At 37.7% G+C, this 13,805-nt stretch overlaps 2 protein-coding genes across 21 annotated transcripts in view; one reads left to right on the plus strand and one right to left on the minus strand.

The window, feature by feature from the left end:
- The window catches only part of NCOA3 (nuclear receptor coactivator 3), an 84,740-nt gene extending 81,390 nt beyond the window's left edge, over positions 1–3,350 (plus strand). For both annotated transcript variants that reach the window (XM_075768815.1, XM_075768816.1), the window contains one exon: positions 94–3,350. In XM_075768815.1, coding sequence (XP_075624930.1) covers positions 94–105 — 12 coding nt within the window. In that variant the 3' untranslated portion in view covers positions 106–3,350. The remainder of the gene's footprint in view (positions 1–93) is intronic.
- Positions 3,351–4,717: 1,367 nt separating this feature from the next.
- Positions 4,718–13,805, minus strand: part of SULF2 (sulfatase 2) — a 161,359-nt gene continuing 152,271 nt past the window's right edge. For 18 of the 19 annotated variants that reach the window (XM_075768838.1, XM_075768837.1, XM_075768835.1 and 15 more), the window contains 8 exons: positions 12,232–12,326; positions 10,011–10,070; positions 9,380–9,549; positions 8,750–8,892; positions 8,406–8,529; positions 6,993–7,023; positions 6,633–6,689; positions 4,718–5,841 (listed from right to left, as the gene is read on the minus strand). In XM_075768838.1, coding sequence (XP_075624953.1) covers positions 5,811–5,841; positions 6,633–6,689; positions 6,993–7,023; positions 8,406–8,529; positions 8,750–8,892; positions 9,380–9,549; positions 10,011–10,070; positions 12,232–12,326 — 711 coding nt within the window. In that variant the 3' untranslated portion in view covers positions 4,718–5,810. The remainder of the gene's footprint in view (positions 5,842–6,632; positions 6,690–6,992; positions 7,024–8,405; positions 8,530–8,749; positions 8,893–9,379; positions 9,550–10,010; positions 10,071–12,231; positions 12,327–13,805) is intronic. The other variant, XM_075768839.1, reaches the window with a different exon arrangement.

Genomic DNA, 13,805 nt, shown 5'->3' on the forward strand with positions numbered 1-13,805 from the left:
TTTCCTGTTCAAAATGCAGTATGTTGACCAGTTTTTTTAGCAAAGATTTTTTTTTTATTTTCTCTGATGATTATTTCTTCTTTTCTTTAACAGAAATACTGCTGACACCTAGAACCGTATCTTCAAACAAGAATGCGCTGTATTAATGATGCACTAGTATTATAAAGGAAAGCTACGCATTCTTCATGGCAACTAGTACTGGTCTTTTGGAAATAAGTGATTTTTCCTGTTAATCGCCATGATGTCCTAAGTTACTTCATTCAGAGGAGAAAAAAAAAAAGAAAAACAACAAAACCCCCCATTTTAGTAGAAGCAGTCTCTGTATTACTGTATATTGTGGTGTACAAAAAAGGTCATAAATATTTTTGGCGCTCTGTCTCTAGAAATGTGAATTTGGCAATGGCGTTTTAGTAGATATGATGGGTAGACTCCAGGTATACCTCATCTGTTTACTGTAGCTATCCAAAGCCCTTTAACTACAGGCAGACAAAAGTGCCTGGAGAAGTCACGGTGATAAGAATTTTCAGATTTCTCTAGTAACGATATCTGACAGAGAATGTAGTTCCTAGCCTTGACTCTTTTATATTAATTCCTGAATATAAATGCTGCTTTTAATCTCTTACCCCCACGAGTCAGGATTTCCCAAGCAAAGTAGCAGTGCAAAATGAATTGGCACATACCAGTCCAAAATCCTGTCCATTGAAGCCAAGGGGTAAAAAGAGAGGATAATAAATTTAAATTATTTAAACACAATTGTGACTAATATTTACATACTGATGTGCAGCTGAGTGCACTTTATAAAATATATTATGGATTAATGCAATATCTTTGATAAGGACTTAATATGAAGGTAGGGTGTACTCATGTTCCTTCTCAAACACAATCTCTTAAGAATTATTTGAAAAGACTGCATAATGTAATGTTTTCTGTGTATGGAAATTAGAGCAATAATCTTTCATCTTTTTTGAAAATAACTTCAGAAAACTCAAGGCAAGGCACTGCAGTCTGAATCAGAATTTTGCAGTCTTTTTGTGAATAAATTTTGTAAATATGATCTTTAAGATAATGTATTATATATATGACTTTTGTAGGTCACTAACTCATTTTTGCAGAGTTTGTGAAGCTAAATATTTAACAAAAATTGATTTCTGTAAACTCAGTGTAGTTGAGGTCCAAATAGAAATTTTTTTTTTTTTTTTTTCCAGTTAAATTTAATGACTTTGAAGCTGGGTGACTTTGGCCCACATCCTTCTCTTCTTTGGTCTTCAACACTTCATTTATTTTTACATGTTTAACATATAGCTTTTTATAAAAGACCAGTTGTTAAATGCTTTCTCCACCTGTGAGCACTTTGTTACCTTTCTTTCTTTTTACATAAGGCAATTTGACAAAAAGGCTCTGCATTGTAAGGTGTTATGACTTGTCATGATGATCATGTCTTTCTACAATACGTTGCCTTTCAGTTGCTAAATCTGGATTGTGTCTTTTTTTGGTCAATTTTCATGAACTCTAAATGTTCTTCAAAAAAGTTTGTCTGTTGCAAAATATTTGTTGTTACATGACATCCAGAAACCTTTAAGGATATTAAGCCACACTTTAACCAAATGTCTGCACCTCCTTGGATTGTTCTAATAGCAATGAATGTATTTTCTAAGCAGGTTTCTCTCATATCAGTATTTAAGTCTGGTTACAAATTTATTCATATTATTCACCGATAGGTTCCCCTTCCCTCTATTTTGGTTCCCTGAAATGAAGATCCCTTTGCAGTTTTTCCAGTTTCAGGCAGTTATGATGAGTCGAACCTCTAAACTTCTCTACAGGACGACACAGAAATGTTTAAGATGTATGGTGCTTTTGTTCTGTTGTTCACTGTGTAATGGAAAACTGACTTCTCCCAAGTGAGTAAAAAACAAATATCTGTGTTCTTGATTGCTTCTTCTTGGTACTGTAAGCAAGAGGTGGTTTTATTGTTCAGAATAGTCAGTGATCTTCCATTTTAATAGAAATAATTTTAACTAGAAATATTCTCAAAACACTCATCCTCAGCATACAGCCAGTTGTGTTCCAAAGGGAATGTAGATTCAATCGATCTGCTTTATGCAACCCTGTCTCTGCAATTAGTACTGACTATATAGATTAGGTGGTAGTATTTATTTGAAACCTTCAGACCAATTCATGTGTGTTTTTTAATGCAAAACTTTTAAAAGCCTAAGGAACTTTAATCTTTTTTTATTTCCTAGGACATATCTATTTGTTAAGTGCTGCCTACTGACGTTGAAAGGCAACAATCCCTTGCTTTTTATATCAAATCCAAGTAGAACAATCTTTATATTTTGTAGTTGTTCATTATATTGATGGAAACTACAAACCCTGATTGCTTTCATTAGGTGAGCTATTAGACTATATATTACTTTATACATCGTTCCCTTTTAATTTTTTTTTTAATGAGTGATTCTATTTATACATCTATGTATAACAGGTACCTGACTGATGTTGTAAAGGATCATCCTTTTTCCCATGTTTAGAATGTTGGAGCTTTCCAGTACCTACTTTTTTGCTGAATCCAAAGATTTTTTAGTTTAAATTTGATTAAGGGGGGAGGGGAGGCATTTTTAAAAGGCATTGATGACATCTTACTTGGCAGCACTGATCCTAAATACTCCATCTAGTTTGAAGATCTTACCTACTGCAGGAAATAAAACTGACCTTGAAATCTGTTGACTTTAATATCTCGACCAGTTCTGTTTTGGTTCTAGAGCAGCAGATTTTTCTGAATGTTTTAAAAAAACAACCTGTGTAACACTTTTCAACAGGATGAGAACCATTAGCTAGTACAGCCACCTCTGATCCCTGCTGCGTAATGAGCATTGTTTTGCTACATGTCTTTGTTACTCTCTTGATCACAGAAACCATGTTTTTATGAAATTCATATGTAGTATTTTTTTTTTTTCCAATCTTGGCCTAAAATACTGCTTTTAAAGTTAGAAAATCAGGACCATTTTCAGTCATAAGACAAAACTATTTGAATGTTGTACCAATTAGCACACATTTTATTTCAGAATTTATGTGCAGACTACCAGATGACAGAATGATACAGCGAGTGTGAAACCATGTAATTGTGAGAGCAATATTTTAAAAAATTCTCAGGAGAAGGCATACAGTATTGAGAATTGCATTTAAGTTTAGTTTACATTAAGTATTGCTTGAAATATCTGTATCTATGTTGCAAAACAGAAAAATCATGGGGACTGATTTATAAAAGAGTTGGTTGTAAGGTATTACTGCTCTTCTGATTTTTGTGTTTGGATGTTAATAATAATGTAAATAAAGGTTTCTATTTAAAATCAGAACTTGGCGACACGGTGTAGTAGCTGTCTAATACTTTAAGGCTGATAACTGTGTCTTGGAAAGGTCACAGGAAATCTGGTGCTATTACTGAGGAAAGCTATGTATAGTAAATGTTTTACATTTTTTTTCCTAGTTGGCCATAAAAGCTAAGGGAGTAACAACTTTGACCTTCCACCTGTGAGGCCCATTTAGCAACTAAAGTTGGAATTTATGTCTTTTTCAACTTAAACAGCAGTCTTTAGCAGAGCTGAAAGGAGAAGAGGCGGTAGCTTTCCCCATAACTTTGCAACAACCTACCTTTCATAAAATAACTGCTGCTGCTTGTGTCATACCGAATCCCACAGCTCAGGGTTTGGTCTAAAGGGACATGGTAACTTTTGAAGCCTCTGGCTGATACGCAACAGGCACGGTAACGCTGGCCATGCCGGGTCGTGATAGTCCCACCCTCATCAAAGATTATAGGCTGAACACAAAAAAAAGGTAAGTGCAAATTTTTTTTTTAATCTAACTTAGTATTCTTTCTGTGTACTTACTGGGAATGGTAGACAGCTAACACTTTTCTCTGGAAAGCAGCAAAAATGTGTTTCTATTGGTGAGTTTAAATTCAGTATTTTTACTTATTTCTATTGATCCAGGATCTCATTAGCTAGCAGATGTTTCTTTAACAGTCCATGAACTCTGTAACAGATTATAAACAAAATCTATGGCTAGATTGACAGACAATCACATATTACTTCCATAATTAAAAAAAAAGTGCAAGAAAATTTTGGGAAGTGTATTTGACTTACTCCTGTGTGATATAAATACAGGCTCAAGCCTAGTTTTACTACAGAGCATGTACAATGAAAGACCCTGCTGCCACTTTGAGAGGGCTTATTTCTCAGTTTCTAAATTCAAGTATATTTTTTGAGTATGAGGGTGTGGTACCAGAGATCTCTACCCCTCATGAAGTAATTTCACTTGAATTTCCTAATGTGCAAAACCAGAAAGGTAATCAAAATAATTCCCAAGGTGTATTTTTACACTGTGTTTCTAGAAGTGTGAGTTAAGTTTGTATTTTGGAGAAGGAAAAAAAAAAAAAAAAAGGTACCTCTTTGTTAAGAGTGAAGGCCACAGTTGGTCGAGTCTGTCACATGAGCTCCCTCCTGCATGTGCCTTTAAACCAGGTAGCAGATTAACATGAAAAAACCTATAAATACAAAGATCGCTGCTAGTGCCTGTACTACATTGTATTTAATAACGTCTTTATGAAAATACTCAAATCGACACTGTACACTGTGCTTCCTTAGTAAAATGATGGGGTTTTTCCCTTTAAAAGCCTTTAAACAGTAACTGTCATCCAGAACATCTACTTTTTTGTAGACTGCACTTATAACTAGAATATTCTTTATTGGCTACAAGTATTGAACTTCTTGGAGCTGCCTTTTTTTTTAAAATAAATGTAAAAGTTACACTACTAAGCAAATGCTGCTTTCTCAAAGGAATTGTTTTGGTTTTCAACATACAATATAATATTACCACATAAAAAAACTTCATACAAATCTGATTTCATTAAAATTTAAGATGTACATTTACTGAAATTTTTCAGTACTTTTTAAAAAATGGATAAATTCTGAAATGTACTATGCAACATTAAGTAACATTTTGAGAAATGGTATGTGGGCATTCCACTCTTTTTATTAACAAAATTCTTCACAACCTGAAAGAATTTATTTTCAAACAGTATATTGATCAGTATTTACACAACTCCTCCAGGAATCTGGCATCCTGTTAGTCAGGGTTTTCTCTAATTTTCCTAGAGGTGTCAACAGGATGGACAAGTAGACATGGAACTAAAACATATCCTCAGAGGAAATTTGAGAAATATCATGGTGTTGAGAATATTCAATGCTGCTCACTTCATTTCCTGAAACTCTTAAAAGTTCTTTTCCACCATTACCTTTACTCCAGTTAGAAGCAAAAGTGTCCATGATTTCTAAATCTTGCTTTAGAGTTACACTTGGCTTTGAAGTTTCTCTCATGACGTCTGAAGATACAGTTGAAGTGAAAAGTGTTTTACGTTTACTTTTGCTGTCTTTGTGGACACTTTGCCCCCTGGGATCGCAATCCTCTTTGGGATGCAGCTGTTTTGTCTTCTGTCAATTCCTGGATCCATGTTAGTAGTGTCATCTTGAAGTAAAACGCGTTGTGAAGCAGGTGAGGTATAATCCAAAGCAAAAAGCAGGTACAATAGTGGATTTCAGAGACCTGTATTTCTGGCAGCATTTCCCATAATTTCACTGCATCTATTTAATCCACTCACCAGTGCAAACATTCTATCTATTTCAGCCTCAAAGTTTATCCAGTCCTCCAGGCTAACATTAGAATTCTTTCTGAAGTCATACATGTTCTCATTTAGTCTGTACATGGATTCAAGTTCTGGCCAGTTTGTGTCCTCATGGAGGTGCAGCGGTTGGGGGAGGTTAGCCTTCCCATCCTTCCCACAGTTGTCCTCTTTAAAATAAAATAAGCATGATTTAGTGTATAACATTACAGTAGGAAGTTGTTAGAAATATATTTTTAATCATAGAATCGTTTAGGTTGGAAAAAGACCTTTAAGATCCTCTAGTCCAACCGTTACCCTAGCACTGCCAAGTCCACCATAACCATGTCCCTAAGTGCCACATCTACACATCTTTCAAATACCACCAGGGATGGTGACTCCACCACTTCCCTGGGCAGCCTGTTCCTGTGCTGGACAACCCTTTTGGTGAAGCATTTTTCCCTATTATCCAATCTAATACTTCCATGCAGGAAAAAACAACTGAAACACTGTGGACCACCTATAAAAATATAGTAGGTATATCACAGAAACAATCCAACTATGTTTGAAATGTCAACCTGTTCAAAACTTGTATCTCATGAATTCTAGCTTCATTTTGGTTCTAGGTAGCTGCTACAAGTTTAAATTTAGACAAAACCAACATAATGGTCTCTAATTTTTAAAGGCAGTTAACCATAATTGGTTTCTTCTGAACATCCACCTTTGCTCAAGTTTGAAATTGCCTTGACCTTAATGCTCCCTGACTCCCAGAAAACATGTACCAAGAGGTTTTGTACAGCAGTAGTTCCCCACAATCATGGCAGTATCATGTTTCTTGCATAATTTAGAGGACTTCCCGCTTAAGCATTCCATGAGAAGAGATGATGATGATGTTAAAAAAGGTGCTGCATGCAAAAAGAGAAGTGAAGGAAAGAAAGGTAAGTAAAAGCTTAGTGCTTTTCGTGAACTGCTCCCAACTCACAGTGACTTGGCAGATGATGGTCTCTTCACATCTGGCCACTTTCGACGCTGAAACTGCCTAATTTTCAAGCAGCAAAAGGAGAAAAAAGTTATCCATCACCACTAAGAAAACCACCAGCACTACCATCTGAAAGATGAGGAAGGAGAAGAGTCTAGCCTAAATTTTGACTACAAAGATTAGAACATGCTGTAACATTGAAACAGAAATAGCTCTAGTGTTTCACAGTAACTGGAAGAGAAAGATCTTGCAAACATTGTTCCAGGCAGCATCTGTCCAGGTGGTTCCCAATCCCACACTCCTAACTCCATTAGCGTCAAGGTAGTACTTAGGAATAATAATTTAACTTCTTAAAAAAAGTACCTGTACTGCTCGTAGCTTCCATCTTTAAGTCCTAGATGAGGAAAAATTAACAACGTTACTAACCATTGTCTGCAACAGAATAAGGTACCAGGTAAAGCACAAATTTAAAAAAAGACCTAAGAATATTAACAGATTAATGTGTAGTGCCATGATAAATGTTTCTATACATGCTAACTAGAGCTGGTTTTTTTCATATTTAAACCCTTATTCTAGGTAAAATAGGTTGTAAATTGGGATAGAACCTTTGAAACTTTTCTGTAAATGTCCTTCAGTGGTGTACTTAAATGCCAAAACCTGTTGATTTCAAAATGACCAGCTCTATGTGGTGCATGTACTAAATAAGACCCAAAATAGTATTTTGGGCTTGGTGGACACAAGTAAGATAGCAGTATTTTGGGGGTGGGGGGGTCTTCAAGTTCTAAAGGCTACAATTTTTTAAAAATAGCATTTCTTACATCAAGTTGATTGTACTAAGGGGTATAAGAAATGCAATTTATAAAGAAGAAATATAAGTAACTGTACCTTTTGGTTTGCTATCATCATTCAATATTGAAAAAATAAAATAAAATCCTAGGCAGTATAAAAACCAGATCCCTTGAGTGACTGAGTAGACCCACAGAAAATTTAAGGGGTAGAAAAGGATGAAACTAGCCTAGAACAAGAGTAAAGGCCCAAAGGCCCATTTTGCTTTTTGGAATTCAAATCTACGGTCAACAAGAGCACATCCTTTGGTAGCATAATGCAATCCTTTGTACATGTGCTGCTATTTCACACCTACCTTGCAGTAACACAGGTTACGGAAAACTGATCAGCTTAAGCACTAGCGTCCTTTCTGAAGTTCAAGTTATTTTTTAAGCAGTTTACCACAAGGCTGCATGGACTGCACTGTCTCTAAAAGAAGTGCTTTTAAATTTGTGCCTACAGCTGGAATGCTGAAACTCAGCTGCCCAAACTGGTTGCCCAGAGGGGTTGTGCAGTCTCCATCCTTGGAGGTTTTCAAGATGCGATCAGCTAGAGTTCTGAGTAACCTGGTCTGACCTGAGAGCTGACCCTGCACTGAGCAGAGGTTTGGACCAGATGAACTCCAGATGTCCCTTCTGACTTGAATTGCCCTGTGAGTCTATAAGCTTGGAAGTGGCTGTTCGGGTTTTCTTCCCCTCTTTCATGACTTTTGTTCCTTTCCCTGCATCTCAGCAATACTCCTCACTAGACTACTGCTCACTCCTCATTTAAGAAACATTACACAACACAAATTGAACAAATACAGAATTTGAACATACAGCCATTAGCCTCAGCAGGACATTGCTAGTGTAAATAAATACTAAAATCCTTCTGACTGATACAAGTTTCACAATGGTAAGTGAGTCCCATTTCCTTTGGGGAATTTTCAAGTGTGGTAAGAAAGGCACTTACCCAGATCCATGTTCCTAGTTCTTGGATTGCATTGTTTATACCCTTTGCAGCTTCTTAATTCCATGAGCTGGACATGCAGTTGATTGAGAACGTCTCTATCTAGTGTATTCACTGCATTAATTAGCTGCAATAAACAGGGATTCTTGTTAGTAACTATTGCTCTCTAGTTCGGTAACTTTCATATATGGAATACACGTGGTTTAGACCTAACAGGAAAAAAGCCAAATCATACTGCGTTCAATGATTTAGGCCTTATCTACATCCTGCACCAATACCACGCTATTTCAATTTATCATCGATAAGGAACAATGATGTATTTCTAGAGCCGTTCTATGATTAAATACCTGATATGGATCAGTATTGAGATCAAAATACTCCAGAAATCCAGTAGCAAATTCACAAAACAGGAAGTTGTGGGTCTCGTTGATTGTCCTCAAACACCAGTATGTGTTGTTGTTGGCACTGGTGCAGGCACAGAATGGGCCTACTGCAAATAGAAGAGTTATAAAGACATAAGCTACATGCTGCTGTCTTTGACACTGTTCATCACTCTTTGTTTACGGTATTACTTTATTCACAGGCAGTTTCTCTCTCTCTCTCTCTCTCTCTCACTCCTGAGCTCTAAAGCAGATAATGCCTTCCAGCATCAGCTTCTTGCCCTCCTGCCATGGCAAGATCTTGGCTAGCTGCTTTCCCTGTCTTCTCTGGTCGGGAACCATTCCGCATGGTGAGATACTACCCATAACTGTACTGTACAATATCCCTAGGGGTTTTTTGGCAGTTGTTTTTGTTTTTAACTCCCTTGCCTTTTGTGCAAAGATAATGGCAACACTGAAACAGAGATTATTTAGTATGAGAAGGCTGCATGGCTTTGGCTACATCACTAATGACATCGATAACTTCCTGTAACCCAGCATCCTAGCCCAGCCTTGCCAGTACCCGCCTACCTCTGATTTAGTTTAAAGTCTCCTTACGTGTCCACAGGGGAGCAGTTTGCCAGTGTTGGTTGTCATGGGTGAAGCAGGTCAGACCAGGCATGCTGCATGTGTCGTTATTTTTTATTCTCTTCAGCAGTTTGCGCAGTTTCTTCTTTCGTCTTTGCTCTCTAAGCAGCCACAGCCTGTCTTTCTCCTGTAGGGCTTTCCTGCACACATGAAACATTAGGGTCATGCAGACTGTTATACTTGAACACATTTAAAAAAAAAAAATAAAAATGAAACGGCTAATACAATAAGCTGCTTTGAGGGAAAGGAAGAACTGGTATTTTTTAATTAAATGGCTTCTCTTCCAAATGGCTCTGGATATGACTCTGCAATTCAATGGCACTGGAGAGACAAAAAAAAAATAAAACAGCCAGCCTCCAAAGGGGCTTAGGCTTGCCTGGAGTCTGTGATGTGACATCTCCCAAACCAGGAACCTTATCTCAGACTTTACAAGCATTTCAACAGGGGCTTAGTTCCTTGCCCAGGTGTCTGTGTGTCTATTCTTTCCAATACAAGATAAATGAAATATTGTACATTTTTTGCTTTGTTCATAACTGGTGTGCATGGACCAAATGTTAATGTCTTTGCATTTCCTCTTTCAAAGGCACAGGCCTTCACTTACTTGAAAGGATGAAGACCAGATCCCTTGTGCCTCAGTTTGCTTTTGTGTTTTGAATGGTAACTGGAAAATAAAACCAGCATTGTTAATGAACCACAGAAAGACAATCATCACTCCTATTCATACCACACTATCGTACAGGATTTGAAGCAGATTTAAGTCAGTGTCACTTCTTCCTTTAATTTATTCATGTGAATAAATTGAATACAAAGCAGCTTTGCTAGACTGGGTCAGGCACTCCTGAGCCTTGTGGTGCCTCATTCTTTCCTCAGAGCATTCATGCACAGTGACCTCTGGTGCCCTACGGCTGCACTGCAATACGTAGCTACAGTCTTCAATTTTAGTTGTCATTGGTTCTTGTTTCCCTACACAGGGCAGATAAAATCAGCAAAGACAAACTAAGTTCAATAAAGGTTATTTTCTAAACAGTACATCAGAATTCAGGTTGTTGTCAGACTAAAATTCCCTTCAAAACAGAACAAATCTCTTAAATTAGTAATGCTACTGGGAGCTTTAATAAATTTAATCCTTATAGCAAGTTAACAAAATAAGACTAATAAAGAACTATCTATCTACAGTTAATTTTTTTTGTCTTCCACAGACACTTTGTATTTCCTTAACTAATCCTAAATGCTAATTCAATGCAATTCTGCAAACACTTAAACATATATAATTCAGATGATTAACTTCTTCATTGATTTCAGTGGGATCATTCATCTTCATAATGCTATTCACAACTATAAGTAAGTGCTTTCTATTTTGGGCCTGAAAAATGTAACATTCTTTACATTTACAATAAAACAGTTGTTATAAAAATTACTTCATCTTTACAGTATATATTAAACAAACTCAGTTGTTAACACCAGTTTTGAAAGCAGTGGATTAGGAGACAATATAAACTTTTTGTGTGTGGGTTGCCATTTTGAATGATACTGATTTCCTTTTAAACACTTTTTACCATGGTTTCCACATATGGGTTGGCATAGCCCAAGAAACTGATGTTCTCCATGTTTTAGTGATCTGTGCTGAAGCTGTTATGTTGCAGCATCCCCATAGGCCACAATGACTACATACCTCACGTCTGCTGCAGCTCCTCGGATTTAAGTGTTACGCTCAAACCCCCGTTCTGTTGTACCAAGAGGCTGAGCCTCACAGAGGCTACTTGGTTAAAGCTGCGTTAGCCACAGACAATGGCAGGGCCGCCTTGTGGTTTTGAAAACATCCAGGTACGGCTTTTTTTGTGATACTCATACCACTACTACCAGTGTGGCTGCTGTACTCCTGGTGACATCTGGCTCACAGCAGCCTCAGAGATTGCTCTGTGATCACTATGATCAGGAGCAGCTGCTCCCAGTTTCTTTCTGAACAGTTTTCTCAGGTGCAAATTCTATTTGGGTTAACATTTGATTCTGAAATATTTTCTGCTGTGCTTATTTGCAGAGCAAGAGCTTGCTTGCTCCCCAGGTTTCAGGTGTGCTTGAACCTTCTTTCAATGCAATCGGTGGGCTGATCCTACAGCCATTTTGCAAATATTGGGCTATATGAGAACCAGTTATGCAGAGACCTTAATGCATAATCACTGCTGCACTTAATTCACAAATCATCTCTACTAGGGGAAAAAAGATCTGGTGCACTAAGTCAGTGATGGTTACAAAAATACAGTTACTCTGCACCAACTGTTAATTCCTGCTTCTCCCACCTGACATAGCTGCTAAATATTGCAGTACGGCATTCTAAGAGATAATACATCCAGCCCTGAAAAAACTGAATGGGAAGAAATTCCCTCATCTCATCTCCCCACCCCATTATTCCATATACTTCACACACTCTTCTTTTTAAAACAAGTTTGCTTAACACTGCACCATATTGACAATTTGCACTTGTGGAAAGCAAGCTTTCAGAAAAAAGCCTGCAGCTTAAAATATTAATCTCTGGTATCTAATTGCAGCATCTTCAGTACAAGAGCATAACTAACTCGTTTAGAAGCCATGGAACATGCCCTGTTACATCATCACCACTTGACAGAGAGGCACTTACTTAAACTCTTGCCTAGCAGAAGGTAGGCCTTGTACTTCTGCAGCAGCCCAACTCCCCCAGCAAGCGTTACACAAGAGTCTAGTTAAGTAGACAGCCACTTAAAACAGATTCTGATCTCTCTGGTGAAGACACAAATCAGCTACAGTTGCACGTGACAAATAATTACTCTGAAGTACACAAGAAATACCTTATCTTGTTACAATCACACTCTTCAGGTCGCTTCTTCTTCAGATGACCTCTCACCTCCCTCAGGTTTTTTATTTTATTTTGCAAAGTTTCAATCTACAAAAAGTAAAGACACAGGTTAAAAAAAATACAGTATGATTTAGCCTTACTCTAACCTCCTCAAACCCATTCTATTGTCACCAAATGTTCCCTCTTCACCACCTTCCATGATTCTCACCACTTACAAGCATTTTCAAATTATCTGCCTTTCCAAAAGGAAACTACCGGAGGAGGAAACCTCGCTGGCACTTTCCCTGCTTTGATTACTGAGTTGTGAGAGCAGAAGGTGGCACTGGGGAATGGGGGACACAGCCTCAGGTAGACACCCACTCCTGGTTCCATTGTAATTTGTCCTCCTGTGCCCTACAGCATATTTACAAGAGGAGAAAGGTTACTCTAAGGAAAATGAAGCCCTTAAATTTCATCCTGTTATGAACCTAAGGAGGGGATGGGGAGGGAGTGCTCTGAAGTCCCTTCAGAACTTCTGAAAAAGAAAAGCAGCAAGGCTCTGTCATTTTGCATGGCAGTCTTTAGCAGGATCTGGCCACATGGGATATGGATTAGCAGTTAATTGTGCCACCTGCATGATTTATTTTTAACTGTCTATTTTTTTCAGTAAATGAAACTCCTGCTTTTGTTCAATCTAGCTCACACACAGTGTGGCCCATTTCCACTCAGATGGGTATTACAGGCTTCTACTTCGGTTCTTTACACAGCAGAAAAAACAAAGTAATCCAATGTGAACAATGAAGTCACTGCAAAGCTACCAGTAGACATCAGTGATCATAAGCCTGGTGGAAGCACAGGGCTGCTGAAGCACAGGCAGGACAGAATGTTCAAGAAAAACACACAAAGAATCCAGCCGTGTGACCCTAAATCAGGAACACAACAGGACAGAAGTGAGCTCTCATTTTCTTCGGCACTCCATAGAGCCTACATTTTCCAAAGAAAAAGGAATTAGAAGAGTTCAGCGATACTGAAACTGCCCTTTCTGAATCCTAGCAGATCTAGTAAGTTTTTCAGTATCTACCAGCCTTGCTACATGTCAATCTGTGCCATCAAAGGGGGGGGGGGGCAACAAGTTCTCACACAGGACTTTCCTGTGAATTCATTAATTTGGTAAGAGATTACAGGAGGTCCTTTCTTTATGCTTCTCTTTGGCATTTGTTCCCCCATTATCTGGTCCTTAGAAAACTGCCTAATTCATATGCAACATGTGTGAAGGGTTTGAGCTTGTATTCTTCAATATTAGTGACAAAAATGTCAGATGAAATTTTACAGGTAATTTCACAGGGCAAATGATCTCCAGGTTCTTCATATATACAAGCCTAAGAAAAACCAATTCAGTTCCAAAGCGCAAGAGTTAAGAAAAATACAAGCAAGCAAAATAAATAATTCTAAAAGCACTGAAACTAACAAAGCTCACTTTTCCTTGGGCTTATGTTTGACAGTTGAAGGCCTCTTTTTGAGAGGTACAGGGGGAACAGGGCTAATAAGATGTGAAAAAGGTCCAGATGAAATTTTTCCCAGGATGGG

Source organism: Balearica regulorum, chromosome 16, assembly GCF_011004875.1.
Source record: "Balearica regulorum gibbericeps isolate bBalReg1 chromosome 16, bBalReg1.pri, whole genome shotgun sequence".
NCBI lineage: Eukaryota > Metazoa > Chordata > Aves > Gruiformes > Gruidae > Balearica > Balearica regulorum.